The sequence below is a fragment of the Aythya fuligula genome, chromosome 9 (assembly GCF_009819795.1).
Source record: "Aythya fuligula isolate bAytFul2 chromosome 9, bAytFul2.pri, whole genome shotgun sequence".
NCBI lineage: Eukaryota > Metazoa > Chordata > Aves > Anseriformes > Anatidae > Aythya > Aythya fuligula.
Window position 1 is genome coordinate 13,859,685 of NC_045567.1, and position 14,103 is coordinate 13,873,787.

Genomic DNA, 14,103 nt, shown 5'->3' on the forward strand with positions numbered 1-14,103 from the left:
GTACAACCATCTTGCTGAGGTAGACACAGCACAGCGATGGGTGGGCTGGGGAACGCTGCAGTTAAAAATGGGGAATTAAGGACCTAGCCGAGACTTGGCTGTCTCTGTCACTTGGCCACCTAGTCTGTGTCTCCCTCAGCACTGCTCTGTGCAGTGACCCTTGCTGATGCACCCTGCTGAAGGCCTGAGGTGGGTTTGTGGAAGGAGGCTGGATGAAAGCCGGTGAGGTGCTGAGCAGCGGGTCGTTGGCTCAGTCCTCTGCTGAGGGTCCCCTGAGGCACCAGGACCACCGTGTGCCCTCTGTGTGGTGGTTTTGGGGAAAAAACGAGGGGAAAGAGGCAGCTGAGCGGGCTGCGGGCGTCCCACCGAGCCTTTCTTTGCACACAGGGACAGCCGGCGGGACAGGGCAGCGAGCGGCGGCCGCGGGGCCGGGCAGGACACACAGAGGGGACAACGGGGACGCAGGACGGGGACAAGGGGGAGACCCAGGGCGGCCACGGGGCCAGCGGGCGGAACCTTCCCTCCCCGGAACGGCGCAGCGGGGCCGCGGCGGAGCGGCGGCTGCGGGGAGCTCCGGTTGCCGGGCGGCCGGTTCCGGGCGGGCCGCATGGGGAGGAAGCGGGGCGCGGGGCTCGGCCGCTGCCTGCAGCGGGGCGCGGGGCGCCGCGGGGCCGCCTCATGGGTAGGGCGGCGGGGATGGGGACAGGGGTGTATGGCCGGGGGTGTATGGCCGGGGGGGTATCGGTGCGGGCTAACGGCGGCCTCTTGTCCCGTCCCGGCAGCGGCACGCCAGCGAGGTGGGCGACGAGGCTGGCCCCGAGCAGCGGTCGGCGGTGGAGCAGAGCCCGCTGGAGGAGTTCCTGGCCACGGCCGAGCTGGCCGGCACCCGCTTCGTGGCCGGTGAGGGGCTGGAAAGGGCCGGGGGGGGGCTGTGGGGCTGTGGGGCTGGGGCAGGGGGGCTGGGGTAATGGGGGCAGGCAGCAGGGGTGCTGCCAGGCACATCAGGCTCTGTGTGATCTCCTCTGTCTGTCCGTCCCGTCCCTCAGAGCGGCTGAACATCCAGTTTGTGTCTGCACAGAGCCGCACCGGGCTGCTCACGGCGCAGGAGGCCCAGCACGTCCAGCAGCTGCACGAGGAGAACCGGCGGTTCCTGCGCATCCCGAGGAGGTGGGTGATGCTGGGCTGGGCGCCCGCTGAGGTGGTGGGCTCCCGTGTGGGCTCTGTCAGCCTGGGGACGCTGCTTTGTCAGCCCCGTGTTTTGGGGGGTGCCGTGACCTGGCCTTCCACCCAGCAAACCTTTCAGACCTTTTATGTGCAATAGACAGAGAGGTGAATCCTCTGCTTTCAACGCCCTGCAAATCTCAGTTGGGGAGATAACTGTGTGAGATACGCTGTGTGTAGGGTAATGTCCATTTCGCTTTAGCTGGCGGGGTTTAAAGGGACCAAGGAAATGAGAAGTACTTAAAGCAGCAGAAAATAGTTGCCTGTACGTGTGACCTACAACGACGTCACTGTAACTGAGCATGTGGTACCTGTGTTCTTTGTAGATGCTTGTTATAATAATATAACTGGTATAACCACTAAAACTTTTGACCATCTGCTCCAAAATACATTTGTTGCAGGCCATATTGGGATAGGACAACCAGTGCAGAAGACTTGAAACAAGCTGAGAGGGAAAGCTTTCTTGAATGGAGGCGACAACTTGCCCAGTGAGTATGCATTTGCGAGTGTGTGGTGTATGGCTGTTCAGATTTGGATCCTTCCCCAGGAAGAGATGGGTTGTACTTATCCTTGTTAGACATCTAAAATTAACCTCTTCTCAGTGGCTCCTTTTACTTCTTCTAGAAGGTTGGACATCCCAGTCACAGTACAGACACACCTTTGTGGTGAGCTGCACGTGGTTCTACTGTGCGTGCACATTCTTGTACTGCTTACAGCCCAAATTCTTGCACTGCTTACCCATAGCTGCTGTTTCTCAATCTCCAAACTGTGTTATCTGCTTTTTTAAAAGTACTGCATTCAGCCTTGCCCCTGTGATTCCCTAATGTTCACGACGGAGTGTGTTGTGCTCTTGACTTTGGAGTGATGAATGTGTCATCTAAGAGCAGCAGTGCTGCCCTGAGAGTGGTGCTGCCAGCTCTGTCTACAGCAGATTGTGCTGGTCCTGTGCTGCCTCTGCTGGCCTGGGGAGTTAGGTTGTATCAGCATGCACACAGTGAGCCTGCTTTGCCCTGAGCAAAGTCGCTCGGGCTCTGCTAATAGTGAGTTAAAGATTGTATAGAGCTATTTCAGGTATTGGCCTGAAATGCATTATTTTCTCAAGATGATACTTGGTTGCGTAATAACTGCTGGCATTTGGGATAACTTCCCAGGTTCGTTACTACAGCTCTGAAATTTCACAGGAAGTCTTTTGATGAGTTTTTGCCCTTTTCATTATTTACTGTTTCCCTGTTGGTACAGTCAGGAGCCATTGTGTTCCTATTGAATCAGTGCCACTGACATGACTTTACCTGGGTGCCTCATCTATTTGCAAAACTAGCAGAAACAGTACCTGCATTTGAGTCTGATTTTGATAGCTCTCTCTGTAACTAAAGTCTCATGGGCCTAAGGAAGAGCCAGTGGTGTGCTTTTTGCCTGACGTGCACCAAATATGATGTCTTTACTCTGTTTTACCATAGCCTTGAGGAAGAAAAAAAGTTAATTCTAACCCCATTTGAACGGAACTTGGAGTTTTGGCGTCAACTTTGGAGAGTCATTGAAAGAAGGTAAAAAAAAAAAAAAAAATTACTGCCTGCTTTTTAAAAGTAATGTTTAATGTTTTTTCCTGAACTGAATTTTTGAGCCACATATCAAGTTTCTGAGCACTGGAAAAGCAATTACAGTAAGTAATGTTCTGTTATCAGCACTGAAGTGATTTTGTTTTGAAGCGATCAAAAGGTGACGTCAGGAAGAGCAGCTGATAGTGCACGCTAGCTCTCAGCATGGCAATTCTGCAGACAGTTCACTGTGAGTCTCCAGTGATTCTTCAGATGCTGCTGCTCTTGGCTTCTTCCAGTAACTCTGTGTGGGAGGCATCTTCTAAGAATGTTTCTTTGAGCTCTTATGCCAAGATTAACCCTTGCCCCTCTCTTTTAACCACACAGTTGTATCCTGACTTCCAGGGGCGGGAGAGAAGGGAGAAAAACGAAGTAGCATTTAGAAAGAAAGAGCCTCTTGGTCTTTGGCTTCTTGTCATGCAGAGAAAAGGCAGCAGCCTGTCATATCACAGAAATAGCTTTGTTTGCTCTGCAGAGCTGTAATACAATAGGAGTGCTTTTTCCTAAGTTAATCTGACTGGGGCATTTAATTTCACTAGTAATTAAGTTTGAGAATCTCTTCTGATTTTCATAAAATTGAAAAATACTTCATCAGTGAGGTCATGGTGAGCTGATCCTTTCACAGAAGTGTCTTTGTGCTGGGTGCTACCAGGGCTTTGAGTTTGTGAGGGCTGGGTCAGGAGCATCTGCTACAGCATATCATGATGTGCCCTATGAGTGTGTGTTTTGAGCCTGGAAAGTGTTATTAATGTTTTTTGGCTCTTCTTGCAGCTCTTTATTTCAGGTAGGGTGAGTATACTGTCTTAGAACCTAATGGGAAAGTCACCCAGTCCCTTCTGTTGCCAGTTAGATTTGATTCATTGTCAGCCTTTTCTCATCACTGTTTCAAGCTAGTTCCCAGCAGTGTCATTCAATAACTTTTCTGTATCCTATCGCAGTACATGGTGTCATTTGTCTTTCAAATTGATCTCTGAATTTCTGTAAATGTGCAATACTTTGTACCCATGTGACTTATGTAATGACTTCCTTGGGGTTTCTTATTTATTTATTTTTAAGTAATTGTCTTGTGAGACTTTAAATCCCGCCGTTCAACCTGTAGTGTTCTGAAGTTGTCTGGAGCTAACAGAAAACAACAAATAGAATCATCAAACAAATAAAATCAGCATCTGCTAACCAGTATTTTAAATCAAGTAACTGGAGAAGTTCTAGTGGAAGATGATGTAGTTATATTTTCCCACCCTTTTGAAAGAAGAGACATGAATGCTCATATCTGAAGCCATTGCATTTAATTTGCACATAGAACTGATGAGTCTTTGTCATGTATGTGGTGGCAGCCTGATGGCTGGATTTCTTAAAAGCAGACTTACAAGGCCTTTCTTACATGGAGGAACAACATGTTTTATTGAAGTGTAAGACTTCTTTCACTGTTCTATGCTTTTTGTGAAGCAAAGAGTACAAAAGAAATTTTGAAGATATCTGACAGCAAATGCTCAGTATCTTCAGGTCATTTGTTGGAGACTTTGTACATCTTCCCCCATGCAAAGGGGACAACAGTGTTCTGGAAAATCTTCTTGTGTAGGAAAACCACCTCTTCTTCCTCTGTAGCACATTGCTGCAGTTTGGGTCTGAGAACAGATAGAGACAAAGCTATGTAACATTCTGAGTGATAGAATACTTGTAGTCTTGTTCTTGCCTGCTGAACATTTCCAAAGGTTAGGTGGCAAACCATGTATACCTGCTTTCCCTTTGCTTACTGTGCCGGAGAATTAGCTGAGCAAGACAAGCAGAAGTATTGCACAGCAATGCTGCCTTGTGGCATGAATGTGGCTCTCTTAGGGCATGTGGAATGCTAAGACACTTTGTTAATTCAGTAAAGGTACATAATAAGATAATATAATTAAAACGTAAAATTCATTTAAAAAATGAAAGTGAGTAAAGTGTTCTTGCTTTTTTTTTTTTTTGTGGCAGTGTAAGGAGGAGTATTTCATGGGGCTTCTTTTTATTTTTTGCAGCGACATTGTAGTCCAGATTGTGGATGCTCGAAACCCCCTTCTGTTTAGATGCCAAGATCTGGTAAGTAAACCACCTTCTTGACTATTTTCATTTTTATTTCTGAGAGTTTATTCATGTGATTTATTTTCTTTCAATACATTAAGCCACATATGCTGAAGCTGTTCAGCTGTTGTGTTTAACTGGATACCTTACTATTCAAGAATTCTGGCATTACATTATTTTTCTTAAGTGCTTTTTGATATTTCACACAAAACATAGTTGATTTAGAGACAGTTCTGCTGGTGTTATATTGCAGATATATTTCTGCTCCTGACTGTGCTCTGGAAGTGTCCACACTTAACCATCCATTTTTATTCCATCATGCAGTGCAGTCAATGCATTCATCATTGCATTGCGTCAATGCAATATGAAATTACTCAAACGGTTGATCTTAAGAGTTCTTGCTGTGAGGTGCTGGTTAATGTCTTGCCATCAATCTAAGCAGACAAGACGTTTGCACGCATGGCCAGAAACAACCTGTATTGCAGTGGTTGCGTGCTCCCATTTGTGCCTGTGGTGTCTGCTCAACACCAGATCTATCTAGCCCAAGGGCCAGTAAGCTTAGCTACACTCGCATGGAGCTGGATGTGACAACTTGCCTTGCTGCTTTTATATCGCCTTGTGGGAGGAGTCCAGACCAGAGTAAGAACTACTTTTTTTCTCTTATTTTCTTCAGGAAAGTTATGTCAAGGAAGTCAGCAGCGACAAGGAGAACATGATCCTGATAAACAAAGCGGATTTGCTGAGTGAAGAGCAGCGGGCTGCTTGGGCACAGTTCTTTGAGAAAGAGGGCGTAAAAGTGGTGTTCTGGTCAGCTTTGGCAGAGTGCAAACGGCTATCTGGAGAAGAGAAGGTACTGTAAATGACCAGTTCGAACTGGGTGTGTGCTGGCTGCCTCTGGTAACTTGTTTTGCAGTTAAGCTTGTGATATACCTGAGCTCCTTTCTAGGAAAGAAAGGCAGAGGCTTTGTCTCATGGAAGGATTTCTCTGCAGACCTGACTGGCTCTAAAACAGCATTTTAATAACTGATTCAGAGACAAAAACGAGGAAATTAAAATGGTGAATGAAGCGGTACACCTTTCTGTCGCTGTTCATAGAGCTTGCAATTTCAAAGTTAATGAAATGGTAAAGAATATTGAAGTAGAATGTGAATTTGTTTCTTGAACTTACTGATGAATAGCTACAGAAACAGTCCTTGTATATCTGTCTGTAAACAATACCTCAATGAGTTGGAATCCTTTCCAAGAGGGATGCTGTGAGGTATGTGGTTATCTATACAGAGGATTTTTCTCTCCTGCTGAGTGGTGGTGTTTCTTTGAGAACCTAAAGTAACTGAGAAACCTTTCTTGCACAGTGGAACAAAATGTGTTGCTGCCTCAAGTTATATGTTATCAATAAATTCCACTTTCAGGGTTTGCTAGGTTCTTCTGTTAGAGCCATTGCCACTCAGCTATGGAATATCCATTATCTCCTTTCAAAAATATGTAGCCTGTTCAGCTGGTTCACAGTTCTTGGATAAAATGTTTTTACAGATTGATGTAAAATGTGTTGGTTCTCTTGTCTTTTTTTTTTTTTTTTTTTTTTTTTTTTAAAAAGTCAAAATTACTGCCCTTATGAAAAGGTCTTTATGTTTAAATGTGAACTGCTTGCAGGGAAGAAATGTAATGGTTTAGACTAAAAATGAGACAGCTAGAAATTATTGTTATGTTTAGATACGAGACAGAACATTTTTGTGTTCTGGACATTTGGAAATTTTTTCATTCCTATTACTAGGAACATTTGACAAATTAAAAAAAATTATTTGCTGGGCTCTGCTGCTGCTATGTGTAAGGAAGCGAGCGTGTGCACGCTGACAATTGTGGTCCTGGAGAGAGATATCTCTAATACCTTCACAGTGAAGCTAACAATACAATCAGGAATATTTTTTTCAGTCTCCTAAAGTGGGTTAGTTTTTTCCAAATCCTTGTTAAGACCCCTAAAAAAAAAGTGAGACATTAGGACTGGATTGTCAGTCCTTGGGATCTGGATAATGAAAAAATATGCGATTGCACTGCAGTAAGTACAGTAAAGTACAAGACTTAGAACCACCTTTAAATTTCACATGTGAAATACTGTTCACACAGGAACTAGGTACTGAAGATGTAGCAGAGGACCTGAGTGATTCTGAGGAGGAAAGCTCCACTCAAGAAGAAGATGACACAGTAGACAACAGTGCAGAAAGCACATCCGCGGGCAGTGCTTTGCAATACCAAGTTCTGGTTAGTGATGATGACAGTAGTGACGAATATGAAGACTGTGAAGATGATGAAGAGGATGCCTGGCAAACCTGTTCTGAAGATGAAGGTGGGGGCAAAGTAAATGGTATTGCCCCAAAGAGAGTAGAAAGAACTGATGGTACTGCAGTGCAACATGCAGTGCAGGAGCAGAAAAGGAACATCAAGAACTTCAGCCATCTGGTACAGAGAAATGAACTGCTGGAGATCTTCAAAACCATGCACAATGGACCAAGGGTGAAGGATGGGGAAGTAAATGTTGGACTGGTGAGTTGGACCTTGTGCTTAAAATGGAACTTGCTAAATCTAAGTTTTAATTCCATATACCTTCCATGGGCAATGTTCATCCTGTAACCTGGCTTTGTGTAAGGATTAAAAAAAACTAGCAAGCGCAAGTTACTAAGGGTTTTGTGGAAAGATTAATTCTACAGTGTTGGAACTTGGTATTCTTTGCTGCTGACCTGATTTTTCAATACTATTTGTTAAAGTGCTTTTGTCAGAGCTCTGCTGGTATTCCGGAATGACCCTGCCTAATACTATTGTTACCATTCTACTTTGTTATCTAGGTGGGTTACCCTAACGTAGGCAAAAGTTCGACCATCAACACAATCCTTGGAGATAAGAAGGTGTCAGTGTCTGCTACACCAGGACGTACGAAACACTTTCAGGTATTGTTGACAAAGAGCTTTGCTTTATTTATTTTGTTCCCTGGTAGAAGAGAACTTCCTTGTGAAATAGTTGCAGCTGTGTGGACTCTCTGAGAACTGTCTGCCAACCTGAACTCTGCCCACCAGCATTTAAGTTGGAGAGAGTGGGCTCGGTGTATATCATTTTGAAACTTGAGTCCTTGCTTCCAAACTCTTGTTATGCTTTGAGGATCTTTCAAGAGAGCTGCTGTGCAGTGGAATATATTTTCTCTGTCTTAATTTTATTTAGGTAGCTTGGCCCTTCTTTTTTCAACTCTGGCCTTGAGGAGAGAACCTTTGAAAACTAAGTGCTCCTCTGAGTAGCTTAAGGTCATGCTTCAAACCAACCTTCTTGTCCTCAGTCATTGCTATGAATAAGTCTAGTTATGCCTGATGTTGATCAAGTTCATAATTTTGGGTTGGCAGCTCCAGTGCTACAGTGAACGTTGTGATGTTTGTACTTCTGCGGTCTCCTGCCTATTTCAAAAGGTCCAACACCTTAAAGGTTTCTGGAGTGCTTCTCCTCTGACAGGCAGTGACCCAACAGACTGGAGAGCTGAAGATCTTGCTGCCCCCATCTGGACACCTTATTTATGAACCCTGGAAGTGTTGCTGTCTTTGACGTGGGATTTTTTTAATTCACTGGCTGGGGCTGGCAGGGCAGATAGCTGTTAGTAAAATTTCTGCTTATTCTCATTTGCATCTCTGTTTCATCAATGCATTTGATCTCGTTTCTTTTTCCTCCATGGACACTGCCTCGCCTTGGTGAACTCATTGATTATTTCTTGTGTAGACCCTGTATGTGGAGCCTGGCCTGTGCCTCTGTGACTGCCCTGGTCTGGTGATGCCATCTTTCATCTCCACCAAAGCAGAGATGATTTGTTCTGGAATTCTGCCCATAGACCAGATGAGGGACCACGTCCCCCCCATTTCTTTAATATCCTTTGCATGGGCTTTGTGAAGGTGGCTGCAAGTGTTGGATATGGAATATGGGATGTAGTATGTTCCAGCCCTGCTAGGCATTTGTGTGGTCATGCATTGAGAGCATATTGGATAACACAGCCCTGCTGGGTTTGTTGTTCCCTGCCTCATTTTTGGTTTATCCTGTTAGCAGAGTTGCATTGTTTTTTTTGACCAAAAAAAAAAAAATAAATTTTGCATTGTGCCAAAGTCCATAACCATTTCTAACGTGCACTTGGAGTGACATGGGCAGGATTACTCGTGTAGCCAAAAAGCACAAGGTGGTTTCCTTCACTAGCTTACGTTTGCCAGCATATCCCAAGAAACATTTTGGAAGCAACCTATGGAATAAGTATCATAAGGCCAAGGGAAGATGAGGATCCAGATCGAAAGCCAACAGCTGAAGAGCTGCTAACAGCATACGGATGTAAGTGATGATACCTTTAAAACCTTTACTTTGTGCCTGCTCCTGAACATGGCGGCAGGAGAACAGCTGTAGTGTTTTTATTGAGGAGGTTCATGAAATGACCTGCCAGTAGTACGCTGCTGTATCCTTGAAGCTACCAGTTGTTCTCTGTCACTCTCGTCTTTATTGATACCTCCCATCAACTGTGGCTTGAATTAGGCTGTGAAGAATGCAGTGAAGGTTTATGTTCCTTGTCTGATTCTTTGATGCAGCTTATCTTTGGTTTTAAAAAGAAATTAAAAAAAAAAAAACACAGATTTTCTGGTGGTAGGGAGATGTCAGCTCACATCATTCCTTTTAGGTTAGGATGCTTCTGCATTTCTTCTGCAGTCAGCGAAATTCTCCTTTACTTCATGCTTTCCCCAACAGAAACCTCTTTCTGAGGAAGTGTGTTGTGTTTGTTTATTTGTTTTTGTTTTTTTGTTTTTCGAGGAAGAATACAAACGTGCAGTTAGGCAGACAAGAAGAATGTGTTAATTCTCTCGTACTGACATGGAATGTACTTCTGATTTGTCTTCCAGATATGAGAGGCTTTATGACAGCCCATGGACAGCCAGACCAGCCAAGATCGGCTAGATACGTGTTAAAAGACTACGTCAATGTAAGTTCTTTCTGCATCTGTGTTTTCCTTCCTGATAAGAGGTAAACTGAAGGTTTCACTCCAGCATGAAGAATAACAATAAAGTGAATTCACTTTCTTTGGATAAAATCGCTGTACATTAAAATACTCCTTAAATCATACTATTTTAATGTTTTAAATAAATGGAATCATGATCCCTTTAAAAGAGGGAGCAGGTATTCTGGAAATGAAACCATTTTGTTTAGTTGGGTCAATATTTGGCACGAAGGACTGCAGTTCTGAGTGTTGTAGTACTGCATGCTTCTACAGCACCTCTCAGCAACATATCACTGAGTATTTCTTAATAGGATATTCCAGTACTCCTCTGAGAGTTTCGTACTGCATTGCTCAAAGCTGAATGTTGCAGCTGAGAGTGATGCTTTCAAGTGGGACAGTGCTTTAACTTAGAAGTTGAACCAGGGGTTTGCCTGGAAAGAGACACCAGGTGTACTGATAGTCTGCCAGTGTGAGGCCCTGAACTTCTGGGGGCCCTTCTTAGCTCTGAAGTTGTTCTTTTTCCTCTCTGGGGGTCTCTCTGACTTTTTTGATAACAACTCAACACCACTGTTTTCACAGGGGAAGCTGTTATATTGCCATCCACCTCCTGGCATTGACCCAAACGATTTTCAGCACCAGCATAAAAGATGCCCAGACAGCAGAACTGTCCAGGCCAGCAGACAGGCGAAGCCTGAGAAGAATACCAAAGTAAAACAAATTGAAAATGTGGTGGACAAAACATTTTTCCACCAGGTAATTCTGGGGGAAATTTCAAAGGAATTTTTTACAGCGGCACTGGTGTGTCATAATTACTGGAAAAAATAGCTTTGAGGGTGGAGGGCTGCTGGGTTGAGTTAATGGTGTTAAAAGCTATGAGATCCACACCTAATTTCTACCCAAGAGCTCTGTGTTCTTTTTATTATCTCATAAGTCACCGGGAATGTCTTAGGTGACTGAAAGATAAGCTAATAAGGAGCACATAAGTTGATTTTAAAGTGTCAGCAGGGTGACCCTTGTCATTATGAGCCTAACATCAATCTTGAGCAAACAGGAGAATGACTGGGAAGAAAGACAAAGGAAAGAGGTGGTATGACACAGCAACCAACCAAGAGTGTGGTTTTGGACTAACTAAGGTCCTTCAAACTTACTTTTCTTTCTTGAGATCATGTATTTAGAGGGAGATGTAATAACCATCTTTAAGACAAGTTTAGTACTGTGAGGTTATTTTGATTCAGAACTTAAAATCAGAAAGAAAGAATAGAACATAGAAACTGATTTGAAATTGAGTTGAGAAGTCCTGAAGTGGAAAATGAGAATTTCTCTGAACGTACATGCTTCTTGTTAGGTCCCACAGGGATCTGTTCTGCACCTACACTACTGAAAAGAAATATTAATGACTTGTAGTGAAATGTCAAATGCATGACTGATGAAGTCTGCACACCTGACAGAGATCAGAATGGAGTGTTTAGCAGTGAAGTAAATGTGTCACAGCATGATCCATTCAGCTTGAGTAGTTGGGTATGAACAGTATTTGTTTCAGCACAGCTAAAGATAGTCATGCATTTTGAAACCAAAAACTCAGACCCTTTTCAGAAACAGCAAGCTGTTTCAGAAAGCTGTGACCTGAAAAGAATTTTTGGGATTACCAGACTCTTCCTCTGGCTGCCCAAAGTGCTGGCACGTCTGGCTGTGAGCCCCAGCAGTGCTACCCACGCTCCAGACTCCAGCAAGTTATTTTAGGTTCTGGCTTTCACAGACGCCAGATTTGTTTGCAGAGACAATGTGTTGTGTGCAAAGCAGAGACTGTGAGAATCAGTCCTAGCGCCACAGCTAATGTCTGTCGAAGTTCAGTGTCTTGTAAACACTCTGCCTCTGCTTGCAGCGGTGAGCACTGAGGACCTGGCTCAGTGAGGCATGGCTGCAGGCAGAACTGGGAACTACTGGCAGACTTTACTCAGCTGCACAGCTTGACCTTTCCTGCAGCTCTGGAGCTGGGGCCTGAGCAAGTCTTGTAGAGTTTGAACTTGCCTGTGTCTGGTTTTATTAACATATCACAGTTCCTTGTGATTAAGTATCTTCTCATCTGGTCACTGTGTCTTCCTTTCCAGGAGAATGTTCGTGCCCTGATGAAAGGAGCCCGGGCTACAATGGGGTACCGGCCTGGCAGTGGCCTTGTGTCTGTGCCTACAGCCAATTCTGGGAATGTGGTGGGAAAGCCCTGGAAAAAACACGGGAACAGGAACAAGAAGGAGAAAGTTCGCAGGCTCACTAAGCATCTAGAGGCTTAGCCGTGCCACTACTATCTGGCTTTCCCAAGGCAGGGTCTGCACTGTCCTGCAGGCACGAACTAAGTGGGCATCACTGGCTCACCTGCAAGCTCTGTGCTCTGGTTGGCCTTGATAAGAATGGGCTCTGATACTCGGAGCTCATCCTTTCTGAGAATAAAAGAGACCTGGTCATTCGTGTTATCTGGAAGTCAGCCCGGACATTTGACTGCTGCTGAGAAGTCCTTTCAGTGGTAGAAGATAGGTGCAGAAGTGCTTTTTCCTTCCATAAAGGATGTATTTTATAACTAGGGATCAAAGCTAGCCCTGTAAAACTTGACTAAAATCTTTAAACAGTTGAATCTTAATGAGTGATGTTTATTACACTGTGAGACACTATTGTTCATCCTCCGTTTTTGTAAGCTTATTTGTTGATTTGACAGAATACTTCAGTGTGTTGAAAAATTTCTTTAAAAGAACCTTTATTGCCTTCTTCCTTTTCTGCTCAGTGAGCCCTGTACTGTGAAATCCTGCACTGAAACCACTTCCTATCTCCCAGCCTAAGGCAGAGCAGAGCACGGAATGCCATACGAGGAAAATGCTGCTTTTGTGTCCTTCACACTGAGCTGGTATCAGTTGTGTTCTGTGTGACTTCCCACTGGTATTTTAAAACACCAGTTCCACATGGCTGGCAAAAAAAAAAAAAAATGGTGCTTATTTGTCCTAAAACATGTTTAGGATTTTACTTCACATGTTGTCATGTTCTGTCTTGCTGTTCTGCTATACATGGGTCTCATCTCAGAAATGTCGTAACAGGTCTTAGTGCACACATTAGCATTTGATCCTAAAAAAACTGCTTACTTGGGGTCAGATGTGCGATTTACTTCTTGGTTGCCCTGCTGAGAAAATGTTTGTGTACGTGGTCAGTGCTTTTCGTTTCTAGTCCAGCATGGGAAGTAATGATAGGACTGGGAACACAAAGTCAGTTTCTGTTTTGCTTTTAGGTGGTGAAGCGCAGTGACAGATGTGGACGCGGGTCTCTGATACTAAAAAGAGAATGCCGTCCTGTAATTTTGTACTTTCCAGGCCTTAAGTGTGGATGGAAATATGAAAACAATTGCTGAGCAGAGCCACAGCAGATGTGGGGCATGCAAGCAACTGCTGTGGCCTTTGGGACCCTTTGTTGCTTGTCCTGTACAATTTTGCTGCGCTGTGCATACAGAGGGTCCCATGACAGCAGCTTCTGTTTCCCCCTGAGTCACCTTGGCTCCTCTTTTCCCTTGAGTCCCTGCTCTGAAGTTTTTAATGGAATCATTGGAGGGGAAGATATTTCACTGCCACATGTAGAAGTCAAGTATAATTACACGGAACAAATACGGTCAGTGGTATTTTGAGTCAATGTCCCATAAAGGAAACTGGCTTCTCAGAAGAGGCTATTTTGTCTGGCTGGCCTGGAGAAGATGCTTTTTGCCTTTGTTTCCTGAAGAGAATGTGCCTCAGCCAAACCGGTCACTTACCAGACTTCCCCACCGTCCTCACGGGGATGTTTTGTGTTTTTGTTCCTACCACTATGCTAGGGACCTCATTGCTCAGAAACACCTCTTTTTGTTTTGTCTGAAGCTATTACTTGTCAGAATACCTGCCAAACTGAATTTGGGGTACCCTCTATGGTTTTTTTTTTGTTTTTTGTTTTTTTTTTTTTTCCTTTCAAAGCATTTTGCATTCTTAGTTGATGTTGCATCCACCAGAACTGGAGATTGGACCAGATGATCTTTCAAAGTCCCTTCCAATCCCTAGCATTCTCTGATTCTGTGAATTTTTGATATCATTCTCATCCTTTTCCTGCCATGTGGGTAGGGTTAGGTCTCTTGTGAGCCTCCTTGGTGGGCAGGCCCTTCTAAAGCCTGCTGCTTTGGACAATTCTGCTTGTTGCTCACAGAAACCCTTGGCCATGAGACTTGCTGAACCC

The 14,103-nt window shown here is 44.4% G+C and overlaps 1 protein-coding gene across 1 annotated transcript; it reads left to right on the forward strand.

Annotated features, from left to right (window-relative positions):
* Positions 1–607: 607 nt before the first annotated feature.
* LSG1 (large 60S subunit nuclear export GTPase 1) lies at positions 608–12,603 on the forward strand. The gene is made up of 14 exons (XM_032193547.1): positions 608–682; positions 783–900; positions 1,047–1,167; positions 1,623–1,709; positions 2,679–2,765; positions 4,829–4,889; positions 5,545–5,721; positions 6,993–7,409; positions 7,709–7,810; positions 8,622–8,765; positions 9,092–9,215; positions 9,776–9,855; positions 10,450–10,623; positions 11,979–12,603. Exons 1-14 carry the CDS (start codon positions 608–610, stop codon positions 12,156–12,158), a joined length of 1,947 nt encoding a protein of 648 aa, XP_032049438.1. The 3' UTR covers positions 12,159–12,603.
* The last annotated feature ends 1,500 nt before the right edge of the window (positions 12,604–14,103 follow it).

Excerpts from the sequence above, each read along its gene's own strand:
- LSG1 (XM_032193547.1), top strand. The coding sequence starts at position 608 with ATGGGGAGGAAGCGGGGCGCGGGGCTCGGCCGCTGCCTGCAGCGGGGC. Across the intron at positions 5,722-6,992 it reads GGCTATCTGGAGAAGAGAAG|GAACTAGGTACTGAAGATGT; the intron begins GTACTGTAAATG and ends CTGTTCACACAG. Across the intron at positions 7,811-8,621 it reads GACGTACGAAACACTTTCAG|ACCCTGTATGTGGAGCCTGG; the intron begins GTATTGTTGACA and ends TTTCTTGTGTAG.